The following is a 22,788-nucleotide window of genomic DNA, read 5'->3' on the forward strand; positions in this document are numbered from 1 at the left end:
GGGAGCTTGTGCCTGAGCTGATAAGAAGGCAGTGACGTTTTGGGTTTGGGTTTTTTTTTCTCCCCTTCTTGTGGAAAGCAAGCCTCCTACCACCCAGTGCCAGTGGTAACTGGCCCCCTGGCCACTCCAGAAGTCTCCTACCTACTTGCGTCATTGTTCGGAAAATAGCCTGACTGGACTCCTTCTGTGAAGAGCTGGGAGCTGTCCCAGCCCTGTCAGAGGGGCTCAGGAGCTCTTGTCCTAATTCCAGGGGTTGCTTTGAGAATCAGCAGATCCCCTAGCTGGAGCCAGGGACTCTTCCCTTGGGTTCCTCCTGGACAGTTTTTCCAGGTTATGACTGGGCCAAAGTGCCTCTCTTCTCTGTGAAGCAGCAAGGCCATGGAGGGGTGTGGCGGCCTCCCCCTCTGACTTGGGGATCAGGTTTCCACCTGGCCCTAGGTGGAGAGCCTCAGTTTGGCACTGAGCATCCCTTGCCCGCCCGCTGGGTGAGCGGTAAACAAGAATCCAGTATCTTTGGGAGCTTGAGTTCTGCCGCTTAGAGGGAGGATTGCTCTCTGGGAGACAGGAGATTGGTGAGTTGGGCAGGAGACCTGGGCTAACTTCTTTGCTTTTTCAAGAACAAGTACCGAAGTTTCCATGGAGGCATTTTGCTGGCTGGATTTGCAACCGTCACGGTGGGGACTGAGGGTGGGAGCGTTTCAGAGGCAGGTGAAGGAGGACCTCAATGCCAGTGTCTTATGATGATTTCATGAAGGGGGCGTAAGGGACTGGGGGGAGGGGGGCTTCCTTGAGTGAAGCTGTGTCATAGGAAGTAGGAGAATCATTTCTTTCCCTCCTGGTCCAGAGGTATGTTCGGTTAGCACCCCACCTCCTTCCCCAGGTGCCGGAAAAAGGGTTAAGCATTTTGCAGGCTCTATTTTGGGGAGAACCAAGTGCTCTCAGAATAGAATTCTTTGTTATGTGGTCTATTTTGGGATGTGGGCCCCGTGGGCGTTTATGTAAGCATTTCTGTATCTGTGTGTATTTAGAGGGGCAGGGAGCAAGGAATCATCTCTAGTTACTAATTATAAACAGTTTTTTCTGGGATCCTGGGCAGATGGAGGTGTGTGTGTGTGTGTGTGTGTGTGTGTGTGTATGTGTAAGGAGTGGATTACTGGGTGCCAAGCACTGACTACAGAGTAGATAACCTGATGTGTTGATGTGCGCCCGTGAGCAAATACTGCAGGGGAAGGGGAGGGTGAGAGGTGCCTTGGTTCCCTCGAGGGTTTGATTGGGATATCATTAGGATAGAGTGATTCCACCCCTCTACCTCCTTATTGTCCAATGCAGAGAGTCCCATCCTGCCTCTTTACATTGAGAATTTGTGAGACCTCTGAGCCTCAGTTTCCTTATCTGTAAAATGGGAGTTGGAGCAGGTGGTCTGCAAAGTCCTTGAGAACCCCAGAGCCTAGGTCTGAAGTGCATGCATTCATTGTTTATGAGCCCAACGTTGCTGACTGTGTCTGGCTGATGGACAGATAGAGCATTGGGCTTCAGAAACAGATGGAACAATGCTGCACACAGTAGGTCCACAGAGACCAGAGGATCATAGTTCTAGAGGTTGAAGAGATACCTTACTGGTCATCTAGTCCTAGCCACTCTTTTTACAGATGAGGAAACTGAGGCTCAGGGAGTTTAAAGGGTGACCCAAAGTCACGAAGGTGGGAAATGACAAAATAAGGCTTCTTCTGACTCCCAATCCAGTGCTGGTAAAATGGAGCCCGTACCAGGCCTCCTGCAGACCCTGACCCTTTTCTCACACAGAAGCCCTTAGTCTCTGGTTTTTTCTTGCTTAACTGTGTTCCTTTCCCTTCTGTCTTTAGGTCAAATTCGCATATGTCAAAGCAAGAGTTTATGAACCAGAGACCCTCCAGCATGGTCAGTGAGACATCCACAGTTGGAACTACATCCACTCTGGATATGAAATCAGGACCAAGGGTGAGTTCCAGGTGGTTCAATGGCCCCTTCTCTTCTCTGTAACCTTGACCAAGGCCTGTCCCATGGAAAGCCAGGGTCCAGGTGAGGACTTTGGAAAGACCCCTCCTATTGGCACAGTACTTTACACTATTCAGAGACCTCTCCTCCCACCCATCATCCCATTTCATTTACTTATTTAATTTTTGCTGCATTGATTGCCCTCGAGACACCCAGAGGTTAAATCCCACAGAATCATAGGCGTTCAGAGCTGGAAGAGACCTTAGGAAGCCAAGTCCCCACATTTTATAGAGGAGTTATAAGCCCAGAGAAGGGAAGCAATTTTCCCAAGGACACACAGGATTTGTTGCAGAGACTGATGTCCTGACTCCTGGTCTGGTCACTCTTCCTTGTGTAAGTGACCCTGGATTAAGCAGGCTCTATATCTGCTTCAGGCTACTAAAGGACACATTGATCCCAATGTGGTCTGACAATACTTGGTCTGGAGTCTAATGTTGGTTTTTGTTTTTGGGTTGTTTCAGTCATGTCCAACTCTTGGTGACCCCATTTGGGATTTTCTTGGCAAAGATACTGGAGTGGTTTGCCATTTCCTGTTCCAGCTCATTTGACAAATGAGGAAACTGAGGCAAACAGGGTTAAGTGATTTGCTCAGGGTCACACAGCTAGTAAGTGTCTGAGGCTGGATTTGAATTCGGGAAGAGGAGTCTTGCTGACCCCAGGCCCAGCGCTCTATCTACTGTGCCACCTGGCTGCCCCTCTGGAGTCTAAAGACTGGTGATCAAATCCTGGCTTAGCTCATTACTATCTATGTGACAAAGGCAAGCCACCTAACCTCTGTAGGCTTTCATTTCCAATTCTGTACAATGAGAGGGTTAGACTAGATGAGCTCTAAGGCCCACACTGGCCGGCCAGAAATCCTGTGAGATTCCCTGAAGGCTCATCTGTCTTAGGCCATCACTCTGGTCTGTTTGTGAATGCTGTTTGCAGTGACATTGTATCACAAATGCCAGCAGATTTCCCTCTGCCCCACTTCTTCTTTGGTGATCATTACCTCTTAGGTTCTTCTCAGGTGACGGCCATACGTTTCTAGGACTGGGTTTTTACCCTGACCTGGCTTCCATGCTTCCAAGTTAATGGTGGTCCCTGATGCTGCTGTTTTTAAACACACACACACACACACACACCTCCTGGGACTGGGAAGTTCTTTTTTGAATCAAACCTAAATCCTTCCTAATGCTCTAGTTAAAATCTTGAGGGGATCTTTCCTTTTCCCCTAGGTTATCAAGACTAACAAGATTCACAGCTTTGGGAAAAGGGACCAGTCTATCAGAAGAAACCCCAATGTCCCTGTGGTGGTGAGAGGCTGGCTGCACAAACAGGTGAGGCTTCAGACAATGAGAAGGGGCACCGAGAAGGGGAATCTCCCCCCAGAAAAAGTAAAAAAAACCTCAGTATTTCTGTCATGAGATGATCATGTAACACACACACCATTCAGAAAGCTCTTCCTGAGGACCCTAGTAGCTGCCTTCAGAGAGGTCCGTGCCATTGGTCACCAAAGGGGCCATGAGGGAATTGATCAGCACAGATCTCCACCCTCTGCAGGAAAACCCTGCTGGCTTTTGGTCAGGAACTCATTGCTACATAATCTAGCATTTAATCCAGACCATTAAGGGAAGCATTACTTTAGGGAAGTTAGTCAACCCATCTGAATCCCAGTTTCTTCATCCATAAAATGGACATGATATATTAATCATACTCCTTCCCTGCCAGGGTTGTTGGGAGAAAGACATTTTGTAAACCCTCTAGTCCCATAGAAAAGTTATTATTATATTTATTACAAAGGCTACAGTGGGGCTTCATTATTTACCCAATTCAGTTGTGCAGCAGTGGTGGGGTGGGGGGGTGGGGAGGACTGTGCACAGAGGTCCCTCTGAATTGGCTTGCTTTTCTTTGTAGGACAGCTCTGGGATGCGATTATGGAAGAGAAGATGGTTTGTGCTCGCCGATTACTGTTTGTTCTACTATAAAGGTGAGCGCAGGTTCACTGGTATGAAGCCCCTTCTTTTGGTCAATTTCACAGTCTTCATCAAGGCGCCCAAAGCTGCTGACTCACCTGGATATCTCTAAGCCTGATAAAATTAGATTGCTCTGGGGGCTCTGCATTTGTGGCTCTTATCTTGTTCTCACATTTAGCTGACAGCAGGTCTCTGAACCTGCATTCCTCTGGAAGGGTTCGCTCTCCATCCCTGACTCTTGTAGTCCTAGTAGTTCGGTTTTGCAGAAATTATTATAAAGCATCTACTATGTGAAAGGTGCTGAGAGCACAAAGAAAGGGATGACCCAGGTCCTGCTTCCAATGCAGTCTGGTGAGAACAGGCTTATAAATGACTCTGATAGGAGAGAAAGTACAGATTAAAAACACCACGAGATGCAAGGCAGGAGAGATGGCCCTCACTAGGTGGGTCAGGCAGCCAGGGAAGACTTCATGGAGGAGATGGGAAGGATAAGGGGGGAGAGTCCATTCCAGGCACAGGGGACAGGGAGAGCGAATGCACAGGCATCGTATGGGAGAAGGCAAGATGCAACTAGGAGCTGGTGAGAAGTCTAGCTTGTCTGGAGCTTAGACAGAGCAAAGGGAAGGGAAAGGGGCAATCCCTCCTGGGGGAGGTGCCTAACTTATTTATGTCCTATTCAGGTTGATCCATTTACAGACTGTTGCACATCCCACAATTCTCCCACTGGGGGCACAGACCTGGTGTGGAAACTTTCCAGCCAAATTTAAAAGAAGACACGGACGCATACTTGTTAATGTGTGGGCAATGCATAGAATCCAGTGCCTAAATAGGCATTGAGCGCATGTATCTAGAGCGCTGTGCTAGGCAGAGAACGGAGAGCACCTGCCTTCATGGAGTTTATGATCTAAGAGAAATCTGCTTCTGTCTCTTCTCCTGTGAATTCCTAGATGATCTCTTGGGTCCCTTCCCATCTACAAACCCAGGCCCTTTTGATCCTACTCATCTTTTAAAGCTTAACTCAACTCCCATGCTGTCCATTCACGAGGCTCCCTGTGATCCCCACCCCCAGCCAGCAGCAGATTTCCTCCCTCTGACCTCACTGACTGCTTGATTTTGTACTCCTCCGGCTACCTTATGTGCTATAGTTCTGTCTGACTTGTCTCATCTTCCTATTAGAATTGGAGCTCCCTGAGGGTAAGGGCCTGCCTTGTGTACTATCTTTCCATGTATCTCCCTCAGTGCCTAATGCAGGGTTCTATCCAGCATCACTTAATGCCACTTATTAAGTGCTGCTGTTCAGAGGCAGCACTGGCGTACGGGAAAGGATGCTGCATTGTACCACACTACCTCCCCTGTGCTAATTGACTATTCCTCAACTTCAGTCAATCAGTAAGCATTTATTAAGCACTGACTATGTACCAGGTGCTGTTTGAAGTCTTGAGGATACAAAAAATAGAAAGACAGTGCTTGCTCTCAAGGAGCTCACAGTATAATAAAGTGGGGGTGGGGAAAAACATGCAAACACTTAAGTACAAACCAGATATAGGCGGAATAAATTGGATCTAAGAAAGGTCCTGAGATCAAGGGAGACTGGGAAAGGCTTCATGCAGAAAGCAGGACTTCAGCTGAGAACTAACAGAATCCAGGAGAGAGAGTGTAGCAGACATGGGGGACAGCAGGATAAGATGGTGGGAGTCAGGAGGTAAACTGTCTTCTATGAGGGATAGCAAGGAGGTGAGTGTCACTGGGTCCCAGAGTGCAGGGAAGGGAGTAAGTACAAGAAGACTCAGGAGGTAGGAAGGGACCAGGCCAGCAAGGATTAGGGAATTTCTCAGAGTACTCTGAGCTTAAGTGACTTGTCCAGTGTTACACAGCCAGTAGATGTCAGAAGCAGGATTTGAACTCATGTCTTCCTTTTCCTGAAGTCGGCTCCCTATCCATGATGGCATGCTGCCTCTTTCGAGATATTATGATTATTGTTTAATCGGTTTATTTTGTAACCCATTGTTTGGCTCTGCACTCTGAGAGAATGCTTATCTCTTGTCTCTTCTTATCTCCTCCTGTTGAAACTTGTTCCTCTATTTGAGGATCAGCCTAGGTGTTACCTCCACCTCCTTTTCCTGTCCTTCCCCCATCTGTATCCTATCTCCACACAAGCACAATGTATGTTTCCAAGGAGGGACAAGGCAAGGCTTGATAACCACTGGCCAGAAAGGCTATAGATGAGACTCTATCTCTGTTACAATTAGTACTAGATCCCCTTTGAGCTTCTCAGATTCTTTATGTTCTAATACCCGGAACAAGACCTTGTATACAATATGTGCCTAATGTATGCTTATTGACTCATGATATCTTCCTCTTTTTGGCAAGAGCCCATGGGTCATCCTGATATTTTTTTCTTCTTCTGTTCAAAGACAGTCGAGAAGAAGCTGTTCTAGGGAGCATCCCTCTGCCCAGCTATGTGATCTCTCCTGTTGGGCCAGAAGACCGAATAAACCGCAAGTATTCCTTTAAGGTAAAAATGGAGAGCTGTCTTTTGGATTATATTTTAGAATGTTAATTCAACCAAATCAAAACCACTTGGCTTTGTTGGGTTAGACAATAATGTCTGAAGCAAAATGCTTTCACAGCTCCATTCTTGTAGTGATATTTCCAGAAGAACTTAGGCCCTAGTTTTTCTCTGTCCAGCTATTTATAAGCAGCAGCCCCCAACAAAGCTAACATTGGGTCTAAGCTTGGTAGATCTCAGGGTTCTATTCATTGCTCACAACCACGGACTCTGGGGAGGAAGGGTTTCATGGCTTCTGGTGATGCCAGCCCTAGGGAGTCAAGGCTGAGGACTCTGGGACCATTAGAGGCAGCTGAAATTGCTTCTCCAAGGAGATGAAGAGCCCAGAGTATCTCTATTTGGAACCCCCTCCAATGGCTATTCATGGTACATATGACACAGAAGGAGAGGTTTGGGGTGCAGATCCTGTGCTCATCACCTGTTTTTGTGGTACAGTCTGAATAATGGATGGGGTGGAAAGTATGGGCATGGAACAAATTTCCATTTCCAGCTATAGCTATTTGAAGGCCTATGAGGTATTGATTAGCCACCATTTTTTTTTCTTGGGGTCCTATGGGTGTTAGTTATATCTTCTCTCCACAAAAGACTTTTAAAAATGGACAGTGACTGACCTCACAAATAAATTGGCTTTAGGATTGGGATAAAACCCACAATTTGTTCTTATTGAAAGGCCAGGCTGTTTTTCTTTCTACTCCCTCTTCTCTGTGGGATAGAGCTAGAGTTGAGCTAGGCATTAGCAGTACTCCTTATCTGGGGTGCTAGAGTTAGGGTCCCGGATTAGGGACTGTCTCATTCTTCATTGTGTGGTGGGGTTAACTGTTCCTCCTCATATAGCAGAGGAATAATTTTTTGTAATTCTCCGCCTCCCATTCACACATACTTTATTGTGAGTGGTCCGACCCCATCTTCTGGAAGGAGAGATTCCACTACCTCCATCTTTCCCAGCCTGTGAATGTATGTTTGGTCATTTTCCATTTTCCCATGTCTGCTTGAAAAGAGTGGTACTGATTGGAACAGTGTTAGGATTTAGAATTAGAAGAACTTAGACTCACCCTTTCCATTTATAAAAGAGGAATCCAAGGTCTAGGGATGAGAAGAGACTCGGCCAAATTCCTGTTATTTGCAGAAGTGAGTAGCAGAACTAGGTTTGGAACCTGGGGCCTCTGACTCACCATCTTCTGCTTCTCCCTCCCCCTTCTCCTCTTTGCTCCCTCTCCCCCTGCCCCCTCTCTTCTTTTGTCCCTCCCCGTCTCATTCCCCTTCCCCCTCCCTATTTCTCTATTCCTTTTCCATTTATTTTGCTGGTCTGTCATCCATCTCCTATCCCCTAAGCATGGCTATCCCCAGAAGTTTTATTCTAAGCTCGCTTTTCTCTGTATATATCCTCCCTTGACTAACAGCAGCTCACCTGCACTTGAATATCATCTCTTAACAGATAATTGCAAAAGCTCCATATTTTTCTCCTTCACTCCAGTCCCGCATCCCCAGCTGCCTATTGGTCTTTTCTTCCTCACTGGCTTAGAGGGACCCCACTTTCTGAATTCATTGTCTTTCCTCCTAACGCTAACCACCTGCACCCTCACCCCCCAGCCTTCTCTTAGTCTCCCAGGTTTGCATCATTACAGACTTCTTAGACTCATTCTTCCTCATCCTACATAACCGGGTGGCTGCTGGGTTTTCTCAGTTCTGGCTCCCCACTCTCTCTGGCATCCACCCCCTCTGTACTCACATAGCTACTGCCCTAGTGCAGACCCTTATCGCCTCTTGCTGGGACTCTTGTAACAACCTCCTGGATGTCCTCTCTGCCAGTCTCTTCTCCACCCACCCACCCCCTGCCAGCCATCAGCCCCCTAACCGCACAAATACTCTTAGGACACAGGTCTGATCATTCTACTCCTCTGATCAAAGATCCTGAGTAATTCTCTGCTGCCTCAAAGATAAAAATACAAACTCCTCAGTGTGGCATTTAAGGCTCTCACAGGCTGGCACCCACCTACATTTCCAGTCTTATTTGATGTGACTTCCTTTCATACGCGCTACATTCCTTCCTACATCCTACCTGCATACTACTCCCACAAGCCATCCCCCATGCCTGAAATGAATCCTTCCTCATCTCCGCCTCTCAGCATCCTTATTGTCCTTTAAGGCTCCACAACAGCATCACCTTTTCTGGGAAGCCTTCCCTGACTGTCCTGATTGTTAATGTTCTCTCCCACCCGGTATTACCTTTTATATATGTACATGTACACCCTGCCCCATCTCCCCTAACACAGAATCATTTATTTAGAGCTGATTGGGCATCTAATCTAGTCCCTCCACAGGGGTGCTCTTTCTACAAGACCACTGAGGTAAAGCTCCATGAGGGCAGGGCATGGTCTTTTCTTTGCATCTTTAACACCTAGCACAAGGCCAGGCACACAATTGGCTCAATAAATTGTTCTTTGACTTGAATCAGATTTGTTTGGGACAATTCTCTTAGTGGAATGGAGACCTGTTATTCCAGAAAGCCTTCCTCCCATTCCTTCTGAGAGCAAATATCTAATGACAGATTTCAACAATTCAGTTCAACCAACCTCTTTTATGACACCCTGAACATCCCAAAGTAACCTCCCAGGACTCTATATACTATATGCTTACACTTCATCAGGTGTGAAAAATGTATTCTAGGAAAGTCTCGTCTATAATCAAATTTCCTTCTTCTGTCCTTTCCCACTCTTGTTGCCTCCCTTAGGTTTTCTTAGAAAAAACTCAGCCAAGAGTGTTCACAGAACCCTTTGTTTTTAAGGTATAGGAAGTACATCCTGGCACCTCTGAGGCTAAAGCTATGCTCTCTGCAGTCTGATGACATCAGTCCCATCTCTCTTAATTAATTATCAGCAAATATTTTATTAAGAACCTTCATACTTAATTTGAACCCTGTGCTAGGTACTAGGGAGGAGACCTATAAAATGGAAATAAAGAAGGGGTCCCTTACCCTCATGAGGCTTGCTATTGATCTAGGGGTAGAAGACATAAATGCAAATAACTGGTCTATGTAATATTACATGATCAGTGTATTAGAGGTACGAAACACAGAATCATGTGATGTCTGAAGTGCTACAAATCAGGGAAGGCTTCGTGGAAGAGGTGACTTTTGAACTGGGACTTTAAATGAGGACTAGAAATCTAACAGGCAGAACAGGGGAAGGATGACCGTTTCAGGTACAGGGAACAAGATAAAACTGGCCATAAAATATCCTGTAGTAAACCTTCAGAAATAGGTTATTCTGTTTCTGTTGCAAAACACACATTCTGGGGGTGGAGAGGGTGTGACTGAGATCTTGGTGGAGTCTAGCAAACCCTGTGTGGGTGTCTGGCTATAGGATTAGGGAATGTACTTCCTGTTCCAAAAGAGCTGATGCAGCCGCTAATGTGCTTTGTATTCATGGCATAGTGGAATGGAAGGGATGGAGGAAGGAGAGAAGGAAGGAAGGAAGGGAAGGAGGAAGGAGAGAAGGAAGGAAGGAAGGAGGAAGGGAGGGAGGGAGAGAGGAGGGAGTGAGGGAAGAAAGAAGGGAGGGAGAGAGGGAGGGGGGAAGAAAGGGAAGAAGGAAGGGAGGGAGGGAGGGAGAGAACAAGCATCTATTTAGCCCCAACTATGTGCCGAGCACTCTAAGTACTTTAAAAATATTAACTCATTTGATCCTTCCAACAGCCCTGGGAAGTAGGTGCTGTAATAATCTTCATTTTACAGTTGAGGAAACTGAGGCAACCAGAGGTTAAGTGACTTGCCCAGGATCCCACCAACTAGTGTCTGAGGTCACATTTGAACTTGGGTCTTCCTGACTCCAAACCTAGTGCTCTATCCATTGAATACCTACGTCCCTTGTAATATCCTGGAGTTCAAGTGCTCATATCTATAAAATGATGACATTAATCTGGATCAGGGATTCTTAAGGTGGGGTCCCCAGGACCTCTGAGGATTTGTGGATAAATTTCACAAATTGGATGAAAAAAGTCACACCGTTGTTTTCACTAACTTCCCACTGCAATTGAGCCTTTTCTTCTGTTATTAATGTGGTCAGCAAACATTATTCCACAGGCTTTGCCAGGCAACTAAAGGGGTCCATGACCTAGGACAGGCTGAGAAGCCCTGATCTTGAGGCTTTCCAAGGTTCCCTCTGGCTCTGACACCCCATGATTATGAGCAGCTCTGCCCTTTACTGGGCGCCTGACATTAGGTGAGTCATTTCTAATCTGTCCTCATCTGGGAAGATAAGGCTTGGCCTCTTTATTTCATGGAGCTCTTGTCAGGGAAAGGTTTGTAAACCTTCAGGAGCTATCAAAAGAAATGTGAATTGTTTATTATTTTTATTGTGGACCAGTCAATGATACCCCTCCCGGAAATCTGCCTTAGTCATGTATCTTATTGCTGCGCCTCCCAAATCTCTCCTTGTTATTGTTAAGAATAAGGCGATACTTGGTACCTCGGCTCCTTTAGGCCCCTGGGAGGGTCAGGGCAGCAGAATCTAAGAGAGCTTCATTGTCTGTTCACCATCCCAGCCCTTGAGAGTGTAGGGCTGCCATCCTTTTGTTAATACATGAGGTTACATCAACTGGTATTGCCGTCCCCGCTGAGATAGCACCTTGGCCAAGCTGGAGGGGGCAGCCCACACAAGACGTTCTGCACACTGAAGGATGCTCTGGGGTTCTTGGGGCACAGTGGCTCACTGGTGGTTGGCTTCAGCACCCACTGACCCCTTTGGCCAGGGACTGGCTAACGACAGAGTGCCCGAGCGGTGCCCTCAACCCATCACTTTATTGGCCACTTAAAGTCTCTGTTTCTTCAGGAAACATCAGCTGCTAATTGAGAACCCAGGGTAACTTGAAGTAGATCACCCATGTTATCTTTGGGCTTGTTTTGTTTCTGTCTCTATCTCCAGTACCAAACAGTGCCTGTATTGGAGGGGGTGCTTAAATGCCTATTGGTTCATTGGACAATACTTGTTGTCCAAAGCTAGCAGCCCTTCCTTGGAAGGAGACGTTTGGGAGTGGGGAGGGTAGATCTTTCTTTCTTTCTTTCTTTTTTTCTTTTCTTTTTTTTTTTTAGGGCAATGAGGGTTAAGTGACTTGCCCAGGGTCACACAGCTAGTAAGTGTCAAGTGTCTGAGGCCGGATTTGAACTCAGGTCCTTCTGAATCCAAGGCTGGTGCTTTATCCACTGTGCCACCTAGCTGCCCCTGGGAGGGCGGATCTTAAGAAATGCCAAATTCCAAGCTTGAACAACTAGACATTGTTAACGGTGACACAATGGATAGAATGCTGGAGTTAGGAAGATCTGAGTTCAAATCTGTCCTCAGATACTAGCTGTGTGACTTTGGGCAAATCACTTAACATTTCTGCTTCAGTTTCCTCATTTGTAAATGGGGATAATAATAGCACCTACCTTGTAGGGTTGTTGTGAGGATCAAATGAGCTAATAATTGTATAAGTGCTTAGCATAGTGTCTAGTACATAGTAAGCATTATATAAATGTTAGCTATTATTATTATTAGAGGTAATATTTATAAAATGCATTGCAAACCTTAAAGCACTTTGTAAATGCTAGACATCTGCTCTGATGTCAGCCTCAAGCCACCTGTTATTGCAGAAGATTTCTGGACCTCATTCCAATGATAGCCAAACAGGAGGACATGTGCTTCAGCGGAGCCCATACTCCACAATTCCCAAGCGTGTTTGCTTTCTAAGAGGAGAGTGTGGAAAAAAATCTGGTTCTCATGTAAACTTCATCTGCAGGACCCTGCTCGAATTGTCTGGGAAGAGTAAATAGAAAACAGACATAAAAGTCTGTGAGATTCTTAGAGGAAAACAAATGTCTGTCACTGTTTTATATGCTGTAAGGAGTTTTTGGTATTTGGGGGGTATAGAAATACAGTAGTCTCGAGGCAGCTAGGTGGCGCAGTGGATGAAGCACGGCCCTGGATTCAGGAGGACCTGAGTTCAAATCCAGCCTCAGACCCATGACACTTTACTAGCTGTGTGACCCTGGGCAAATCACTTAACCCCAATTGCCTCACAAAAACAAAACAAAACAAAACAACAACAACAACAAAGAAATACAGTAGTCTCTGGGGCTGATGTATTCCTGAACCCGTGGGGATGGGCAGGCCTGGAGTTAGACTCTCCAGGGCAGAGGAGCACATGGCATAAATGATGGTTTGTCTTCATTCCTTCTTTCCTTTCCTTTCCTTTCCTTCTTTCCTTTTTTCCTCCCTCTCTCACCTTCTTGCCTTCTTCTCTTTACCTCCCTTCCTCTCTTCATTTCCCTTTTTCTCTTCTCTTCTCTTCTCTTCTCTTCTCTTCTCTTCTCTTCTCTTCTCTTCTCTTCTCTTCTCTTCTCTTCTCTTCTCTTCTCTTCTCTTCTCTTCTCTTCTCTTCTCTTCTCTTCTCTTCTCTTCTCTTCTCTTCTCTTCTCTTCTCTTCTCTTCTCTTCTCTTCTTTCTCTTCTCTTCTCTTCCTTCATCCATCCCTACAGCGTGTGCGTTTCCCTGTGCCTTCATCCCTCTAACATGTGTCTCAATTCCCTGCATTTGCAGGCTGTCCACAATGGCATGCGGGCCCACATCTACAACAGCTCTGGCATTGACTTTCCGGCGGAGCACTCGGGGATGAGAACTTACTATTTCAGTGCTGACACTCAAGAAGATATGAACGGCTGGATCAGAGCCATGAACCAGGCTGCCCTACTACAGTCTCGAGCATCACTGAAGCGGTCAGTGCTCCAGAGGAAACCCCTCTTGTGTCGAGCTTTATGTGTAGGCAGAATAAGGCTCTGCCTCTATGGGATGCCTTTAAGGGCACCCAGATAGTCCCCTTTCCTGAAACAGGTGCCTGAAATCCCATCATTCATTCATTCATGTTCAGACTTGCTCTTTCTTTCCCTTGGCTCCTTTTTATAACTAAAAATACTCCCAGCAGACAGTTGGTGGCACAGCAGATAGTGTGCCAGGCTTGGAATCAGGAAGATGTGAGTTCAAATGTGACCTCAAGTACTCACTAGCTCTGTGACCCTGGGCAAGTCACTTAATCTCTGATGGCCTCAGTTTCCTCAAATGTAAAATGAGGAGAATAACAACACTTACTTCCGATGGTTGGTGTGAGGATCAAATGAGATAATATTGGTACAAGTGCCTGGCACATGGTAGGCACTCTATAAATGCTTATTCCCTTCCCTTCTCCCTCCACCTCCCACCTCCCACTGCCCCAGACATTAATGCATCAAGTTCCTTAAATCTTAATGTGACTGTCAGAAAAGATCAGTTTACAAAGCACACTTGCTATCAGTCAATTAACATTTCTTACCAGTTTACTAAGTGCCAGCACTGGGCTAAGTGCTGGGGTTACAAAGAAAGGCAAAAAACCCCAAACAAAAAAACAAACAAAAACCCCCCAGCCCCTGCTCTCCAGAAACTCACAGCTGACATGACCTATGGCTTTCACAAGAACCCTGTGAGGTAGCCAGAGCCAGATCTCTTATCTCCTAGCTTAGCTCCTAGTTTTGCCTCCATGTCTTAATCTGTAAAATGGGAATAATAATAATAACAACACCTGCTAGGGTTGTTGTGAGAATAAAATGAGATCATGTTTGTAAAGCACTTTACAAACTTTCAAGTGCTATATGAATGTTGGCTTTTATAGATGAACATTCCTTTGAGAGTAACAGGAGAGCTGGGCTTTGAACTCATCCCTTGGTGCTCTAGAGCACTGCTTGGCCCAGCGGATAGAAAGGCAGACTTGGCATCAGGAAGAGCCACGACCCCATCCTGCCTCAGACACTCCCTAGCGCTGTGACCCTGGGCAGATCACTCTCCGATTCAGTTCCCTCATCACCTGTTGAGTATGTCATATGGTGGGGATTCTTTTGATGAATGGGCTGGACAAGATGGCCCCAAACGTCCCTTCCAGCTCTCAGATCCTGTGGTTCTGTGAAGGCAGGTGTGTAGATCTGTTAGTTGAGTCACTTTCTATAACACAGGTCCTGCTTCCTCCCTGGGCAGCCCTTGTGGACCAAATGAAACATAGGCTGGATTGTAAAACAGGGAGATTCTGAATGAGTGGCCAGTCCCAAAGAGTGGTCATTAGTGGAATGAAGTCAACTGTAAGATGGGGATGAGAATAATAGCTGCTCCTTCACAGGGTGGTTGTGAGGCCCAAATGAGACAACGTACATTAGGCACCTTGCCAGCCTTGGAGTGCTTTATGTGTATCAGTACCAGCTATAAGTGAATTGTCTTCTCCCTATTGGGAGCTAATAAATATTGTTTTGTTGAATTGAAATCCAAATTTCCTATCTTCAGGTTCAGTGCTCTTCCTTTTGTATCTTTTGACCTGAGATCAGTTTTCCCTCTGATGAGAAGGGTCAGGGCAATGTGAAGGTGCTAAGGCGAGAGGGTTGAGAGACAAGCAGAAGTGATGCAGAACAGGGAGCCGAGACAGCCTGGACAACTTCATCACTTCTCTGAGTGTCATCCCTGCCCATGGCCCACTCCTTCCTTCTAGCAAGAGCTACTCTTACCCCACTGAACTTGATACCGCCATATAATAGAATGGGGTCCCTCAGTGTAGGAGAAATGCTAAGAGATGGAGATCACAGACTCCGGAATGTTTCTTGTGGGCTATCTGGTCCAACCCAGGGCTGGACAAGAATCCCTTCTATAATATTGCAGACAAGCATTCAGCCTTTGAGTAAAGAACTCCAGGCTAAGGAAACCCTGGCCCACCTGAGGCAGCCAATCCCCCATTTGACCATCTCTAGGTTCCTTATATCAGACCTAAATCCGTCTCTCTGCAGTCTCTATCCATTACTCCTAGTTCTTCTACTCCCTGGGGCCAAGGACAGCAAATTTAATCTCTCTTCCATGTGACTTGGGGTTTTAGTTTGTTCTACTATAAAATAAGAGTTGAATTAAACGCAATGATCAAATGATATCTGTAAAGTACTTAGCACAGCAAAGGCAGGTGAGTTCAAATTCAGCCTCAGACACTAACCAGCTTACAGGTCACTCAGTAGTGTTTGCCTCAATTTCCTCATCTGTAAAACAAGCTGGAGAAGAAAATGGCAAATCACTCCAGTATCTTTATCAAGAAAACCCCAAAATGGGGTCCTGAAGAGTCAGACACAACTGAAAAATGACTGGAAAAACCCAGCAGAGTGCCTGGCACATCATAGGCAGTTAATAAATGCTTGTTCCTTCCCTTCCTAAATGACTTCTCAAGTGCTTTCTATCTCTTAATCATCTATGACTGGTATCACAACTATCCCTCAAATACTTGAAGACTCCCTCCCTAAATATATTGGGGGGGTTTCCATTTGACAACCCTTCAAGTGCTTGAACATGGTGAACATGGTTCCCACAGTGATCCCTTCGCTCCACTTAAATTGCCCTGGTTCCTACTTTGGATTGTCCCATTGTATGATCTTGAAGATTTGTCACGATGGTGGAATGGTCTTTCTTTGAGGATTGAAGGACTATCATGTGGAAGATGAATTAGATAGACTCCTTTGGATCTGAGGGTGCAGGAAGGGAAGGTGGGGAAGGGAAGGAAACCAGCATTTCTGTAGCACTGATCATGTATCAGCACTATGCTAAGTGCTTTACAAATATTGTCTAATTTGACCCTCACAACAGCACTGTGAGGTAGGTGCTATTATTATCTCTGTTTTACAGTTGAGGAAACTGAGGCATACATAGGTTAAGGGATTGGCTCAGAACCACACAGCCAGCATGTCCTTACTCAGTCTCGCTGGCTCTGTGGCAAGCTCTCTCCACTAATGATCCCTCTTAGCTCTAATGCGATGAAATTTAATAGGGATCAATGTTAATTTAACAGTTGGCCTTTTAAAAAATCAGCTACACAAATATAGAAATGATGTAGATATGCCTAGAAATGATTTTATTTGTAAAAGGACTGTGGCATTTTGTAGACTGCAAGTGATTCATCAGTGTGACATGATGGCCAATGAAATATGTCATTTGAGACTACATTAATAGGAGGAGGAACATGATAACAGGCCTGACATCTTCTTCCATGGTTGGATGGCCTCTGGAGTATTGTTTTCTGTTCTGGTTGCCATATTTTAGGAAGGATAGTGGCCAGCTGGAGTTATTGCAAAAGACAACAACCAAGATGTTGGGAAGACAGTGAATGAGGATCATTGTTTTAAGGCACTAAGTTGTTTAGCCTGGAAAAGACAACTTGTGGAAAGATGATCCTTGTCTTCAAGCATTTGGAGGGTCTTCAGATGGAAGAGAAACTATGATCAGAGTCATTTTTCTCTTGGCCCCAGCTAGGTGGTGCAGTGGATAAAGCACTGCATCGGGGGTCAGGGAGGCCTGAGTTCCAGTCTTGCCTCTAACACTTACCAGCCTCGTGATGCTGGGCAAGGCACTTAAGTACTTTCAGGCTCATTTCCTTCATCTGTAGAATGGAACTAATAACATAATAGCACCTGCCTTCCATGGTGGCTGTGAGGATCAAATGGGATGACACATGAAGGGCTTCTGCAAATCTGAAAGCACTGTATGAGGAAAGAAACAAAGACAGAAGGAAAGTTTTTTTTAATGAGCCAGGCACTGTGCTGAGCACATTTATATAGTTATATAAAGGCTAGAGATGATGATGGTGCCGGTGATGACGCGGAAGAGGAAGAGGAAGAGGATGAGGATGATGATGGAGTAGTAATGTGTAGGTGTTTCAAAGAGGCTAATTTCAATTTAATTTAAGGGAAAACTTCCTAAAAATGGTTGCTATCCTAAAGTAAAATGGGCCATTTGGGAAGTCATTGGGATTGTCTTCACTACATTAATAAAGCACCTACTGTGTTTTAGGACCTTATGCTTGACAGGGCTTTGGGGTAGGGGGTAGGGGAAGGAAAGGAGAGGGTAGAACTATGAATATAAATTAGATGTAGTCCCTAGCCTTATGGAATTTACTGTTTAGTAAAGGGTTCGAATTCTTCCTCAGACACTTTTAAGCTGTGTCACCTTTTTCATATCACAGCCTCTTGGGACCTCAGTTTCCTCATCAGTAAAATGAGAAGGTTGGATTTCATGTCCTCCAAGACCCCTTCAAATTTTAAATCTGTGATCAGTTTACAAGCCAGAAGCCAAGTGAAGTTTACAAATGCTGGAGTATAGGCCCCCACCCCACCCCTACCCCCACCAGAGTGGCTGGGTTACTACAGAAATGAATAATGATGAGCATAAATGTCAGCAGCCTCATGCAGCCAAAGGAAAAACCTCGCTCCTCTGAGCAGGACCCTGGCTCCACATCCCAGTGCATCCAGTTTGTGTTTCTCTGGCCCCCAGATGCCTGGAAAGCTCAAATAACAGGAGTCATATTTATTTTTGTCTGACCCCTTCTGCTGCTCAGTTTTGACAAAAGAGCTAGGTGACAAGTAAACAAGCCGGGATGTGGAATTTATTTTTAAAGAGCCGGTTCTAGGTTTGGCACAGATGCAGCTGTGCCTCTCAAGGTCCCAGCTCTGATTGACGGGAGGAACAGAAACCCCAAGGCCCCGGGAGAGTTTGAGGTGCTTAAGGGAAGGACTCATCAGACGGGGACTAAATGGGACTCAGTGGAGTCTGGGGCCTTTGGTTTATCGTTTGGGATTTCATTATCTATCTCTGATGTATGAGGTAGCTCAATAAGGTGGAAGGGGTGTATTTACCCAGAACTCCCACAGCCAAACACGGCAGGCAGATAATGGGAGTTTGCCATCCACAAGGAAATCTGCCTGGCCTCACGCAGCATCGAATGCTCCCCAGTCCACCAGTGAGTGTTGGGAACAAGCTGCTTAGTGCCGTGCTTAGCACTCTGGGGTAAAGAGGCATCCTACTAAATATGGAGTCAAAAGACACGGGTTCTAAATCCAACTCCACAGTTTGCTAACTTAGCTGTATGAACTTGGGCAAGCCCCTCTGGGACTTAGTTTCCTCTTTTGTAAAATGAGGGGGCTAGACTCAATGGCTTCCTTTTGGGGGTGGGAGGCAATGGGGGTTGAGTGACTTGTCCAGGGTCACACAGCTAGTGTCAAGTGTCTGAGGCCGGATTTGAACTCAGGTCCACCAGAATCCAGGGCTGGTGCTTTATCCACTGTGCCACCTAGCTGCCCCTGACTCAATGGCTTCTTAAGGTGGTCTTGCACCTCCAGATGCAGGTTTTAAGGTGGCCTGTCCTCGGTGAGCTGAGAATCTAGTTGGGAGGACAAGGCCCAGCTCTTTTTCCCACAAAGCTTAATGGTGGCTCTCTTTTTGCCATGTGAGGCCCCATGATCCATCCTATAAAAGAAAGCAAAGATCTTGACCTCAGGGTGCTTACAGGCTAGTGGAGGAGATAAAACTGTCAGTTGAATTGCATAGGGAATTCCCAACGAGAAAACTCCCCTTATTTTATTTTGTTTTATTCTGAACTTGATAGACACTAAATAAAATGAGCTCTCTCACATATATTGTTTGAACTGATCCCATTGTCTTAATCTGAACTTTAAAAACACCAAATAAAATGAGCATTCCCATGCAAATAAGCAGAAGAATTATACATGAAATGGCAAATCTTTATTGAGTACAAATTGATTTTCTTTTTAAGTATATAATAATAACTTCAGGAAACTCTACCAATGAGGATAGATTGTTCAACTAACCAACCTATATTTATTAAGCATCTACTGTGTATTAGGCACTGACCCTGAGAATAAAAGTCCAAGGATTGAAACGATCCCCACTCACAAGGAGTTTGCATTCTAAGAGAGTGGCCAACAAGTACATATATAAGTGTGTGCAAAAAAACCCAAAAAAACCGTAAAGAGAATGAATGTGCACAAATGTAAAGTAGTTAAATATAAGATAATTTGAGAGGGAGGGCACTAAAATTGGGTGGGATCAGAAAAGGCTTCATGCAGTAGACAGCACACTTTGAAGGAAGAGAGGGATTCCTGGAGGCCAAAGTGAAGAGAGAATGCATTCCAGGCAGGAGGGGGGATGGGCAGTGCAGAGGCTTGGAGATGGGCCGTAGATTGTCCAATGGGAGGAATAGAGAGAAGGCCAATTTGTGGATACAAGTAAGATCCATTGTGACCATCCCTCCTTAGGACTGAGATGGGATGGGGTGAAGGAGGAGGGGATAGAATTTAAGGAGATTAAGGGGTTTGAGAGAACATCAGTTGATGCTGGAGTCCTTTGGTATGGTGCTGAATTCCTTGAGGAATAAGGGAGAATGACCTGAAAGCTCATATACTACAGGCACCATTCATTATCTGCAGTAGGTGGAACATTTTTATACTTTGAACTTGCGGGGAGAGTGAGGAAAGGGAGCAAGCATTTATTAAGCGCCTATTCTATGTGCCAGACACCGTGCTAAGCCTTGCTTAGTGATATCAGTAAAAGGAAAGTCTAGCAGTAGCAGTAGCTGTGTTCTGACTCCTGCCCCTTCCAGAACCAGGGTATGTTTTTGGTGGGGGGTTAGAGGTACAACAGCTATGGAGAGGAATGCCAGAGGTGCAGGGGCAAGCCAGGCCTTAGTGAAGATTAATAGACTAAAGGAATCTGAGAGAAAGAGATCCAAAGAGGAATGTGTTCCTTATGGAATCAGAATTGCAGAGGACACAGTGGAAGTGTTATAGAAGAATATGGTGGCCTAGGGTGGAGGAAGGTGGTGATGAGATAATAAGACAATTTTAAAGGGACCAGTGATTGATTAAAACAGGAATAGAGAGAGAAACAGATGGTAGGAAGTTGTTAACTATCAGGACTCTAGTGGGTGGCAGATGAAAAATAACGCTCCTGTTTTCCAAAAGGTGTTGTTGCTGGGTAAGACCCAGGGGCATAAGGCATGAGTGATTCTTGCCTGTTGGTCCTTTGAGTGGACGGTGCTGTAGCCAATTTCCTGACCCAAGAAGATGTGGGTCTGGGTCTAAATCAGCTCCAGCCCGCTGCCTGCTGCTCCTCCTCCTGGGGCATGGGTCAGTAGATAAGTGGTGCTGCTAGGGCCAGGTCCCCCCACCTGGCAGGCCAGGCCTGAGTCTTGGGGTCATCCCAGCCTGTGATGCTGGGTACTGCTACTCCTGCTGGGTGATTCCCAGGAGAGGGAATCAACAACTGTCTTGTAATTTGTAATCTTAGAGAGTTGCTTGAGGGAACTAAATGGTTAAACCCGGGGTCCCACTAGTATAGGATAGTATAGCTAGTATAGTGAGAAGTCAAATTTGAATCTAGGTCTTCCTCAGTTAATCAGTAAACATTTATTAAGCTCCTAAGGCCCAGCTACTTTGCTAAGTACCTGGCATATTCTCTTTTTGTTTACCCCAGGCTATAACTTGTTATAGAACTAGAAATCAAGGCACAGTGGGAGCACATAATGAAAATTTGAGCATTAAAACTATTCAGGAGAGTTCTGAGTTCTAGAATCTCAGAGCAGGACGAGACCTCAGAGGCAGTCTGGGGTAGCCCATCCCTGAACAAGGGTGCCCCCAGGTAGTCATTCCTCTTTGATTTGGAGACTTCCAGTAAGGGGGAGCCCCCCTCCTTTCAAGGTGTCTTCTTTCCCATTTGCAGAGTCCCAAGCTCATTCTAAGGTAGCCCCATTCCATCATTTGGGGGTTTTTATCTGTTGTATCCAACTCTTCATGACATCATTTGGGGTTTTCTTGGCAAAGGTACTGGAGTGTTTTGCCATTTCCTTCTCCAGATCTTTTTACAGATAAAGGAAACTGAGGCAAACAGGGTTAAGTGACTTTCCCAGGGTCACACAGCTAAGAAGTATCAGAAGCTGGATTCCAAGCCCAAGGCTTTATCCACTACCCCACCTAACTTCCCAGCTCTAAGAAGTATTTCCTTATATTCATTCTAGACCAACCTCTCTACAGCCTCCACCCACTACTGCCTCTTTTGCCCTCTGGGGCCGAATCTACTCTCAGTTTCCACCCAACAGTCCTTCTGATGTTTGAAGAAGTCCATTAGCTTGTAAATTCCTTGAGAGCATGGGCTGACTTTTGCCTCTTTTGATATCCCCAGTGCTTAACATACTGCTTAGCTCATTGTAGGTTCTTAATAAATATTGACCCGTTGTTTATTGTAGTATTGCTATTAGTGCTAAGCCATTTGGTTGAGATAATAGTGTACTCTAGAAATGGGAGATCAATCATCCCAGGCTTCCTGGAGGAGGTGAGAGGTGAACTGGCCTTGAAGGATGAGTACAGTTTAGATGGTGGAGGGGATAAGAACAAGCACACTAGGCAGGGGGAAAACTGCTTGAGCCACTCCCGGGAGGTAGCTCCAGGCTGTGTCAAGGAATCCTCTTTGCCCTTTCAGCTCTTCTTCATCAACTTTTTTGAGCCATAAAACTCTTAAACCACCAATGGAAATAGTCATGAAGCCAGTAGCAGCTTCAGCCACTGTCTGGCACCCAGGGGCGATCTGGCCCATTTTACAAGCTGCCTCTCCCTGAGGGGGCAGGGTGGGCTGGTGGCTTGTCAGTTTGTGTTTTCAGAATTGTCTGTGACATCCGGTGTTAATTTAGAATTCCAGAGAGTAGAAGAGGTGGCAGATAGGTTACTCCTTGGCCCCAGGGGCCTGCTCTACTTAACTCCAGGGAAAAGAATAAATGAACTGAGAGCTCTCTCTCTAGCCGCCTCCTTTCTCAAATGTTAAAGCCAGATTGAAGTTGCCTCCCTTGGTTTAGGGCTCCCATAAGTTAAAAAACAAACAAAAACATAGCGGATCCCAAACTCACAAGATTTGGGCTCCTTTTCCCGGAAGTTTGTGAACAAAGGTCTCTTCCTGGCTCTGAGAAATGTAAATATCTCCTCCATAGTCCTGGCTCTCAGGGAGTTGGGGGATTAATTACTTTTGGATGCTCCCAGCACAAGGGCTAAACTGATTTTGTGTTACAGAACATCTATCTGCCCTCCTGAAGCTTTCTAAGGATTTCCATGCCATCTATGTTATCTTTATTATTAATAATAATAATTAGCATTTACATAGTGCAAATCTTTTTTTTTTTTTTTTTAGTGAGGCAATTGGGGTTAAGTGACTTGCCCAGGGTCACACAACTAGTAAGTGTTAAGTGTCTGAGGCCGGATTTGAACTCAGGAACTCCTGATTCCAGCGCCAGTGCTCTATCCACTGCGCCACCTAGCTGCCCCCATAGTGCAAATCTTAAGACTCTCAAGGCACTCTTTATCCTCACCACAGC

At 45.7% G+C, this 22,788-nt stretch overlaps 1 protein-coding gene across 8 annotated transcripts in view; it reads left to right on the forward strand.

The window, feature by feature from the left end:
- PLEKHA7 (pleckstrin homology domain containing A7) overlaps positions 1-22,788 on the forward strand; it is a 264,352-nt gene that overhangs the window by 178,764 nt on the left and 62,800 nt on the right. For all 8 annotated transcript variants that reach the window (XM_043972486.1, XM_043972494.1, XM_043972485.1 and 5 more), the window contains 5 exons: positions 1,863-1,977; positions 3,252-3,353; positions 3,931-4,003; positions 6,404-6,504; positions 13,134-13,309. In XM_043972486.1, the coding sequence (XP_043828421.1) occupies positions 1,863-1,977; positions 3,252-3,353; positions 3,931-4,003; positions 6,404-6,504; positions 13,134-13,309 (567 nt within the window). The remainder of the gene's footprint in view (positions 1-1,862; positions 1,978-3,251; positions 3,354-3,930; positions 4,004-6,403; positions 6,505-13,133; positions 13,310-22,788) is intronic.

Source organism: Dromiciops gliroides, chromosome 6 (assembly GCF_019393635.1).
Source record: "Dromiciops gliroides isolate mDroGli1 chromosome 6, mDroGli1.pri, whole genome shotgun sequence".
NCBI lineage: Eukaryota > Metazoa > Chordata > Mammalia > Microbiotheria > Microbiotheriidae > Dromiciops > Dromiciops gliroides.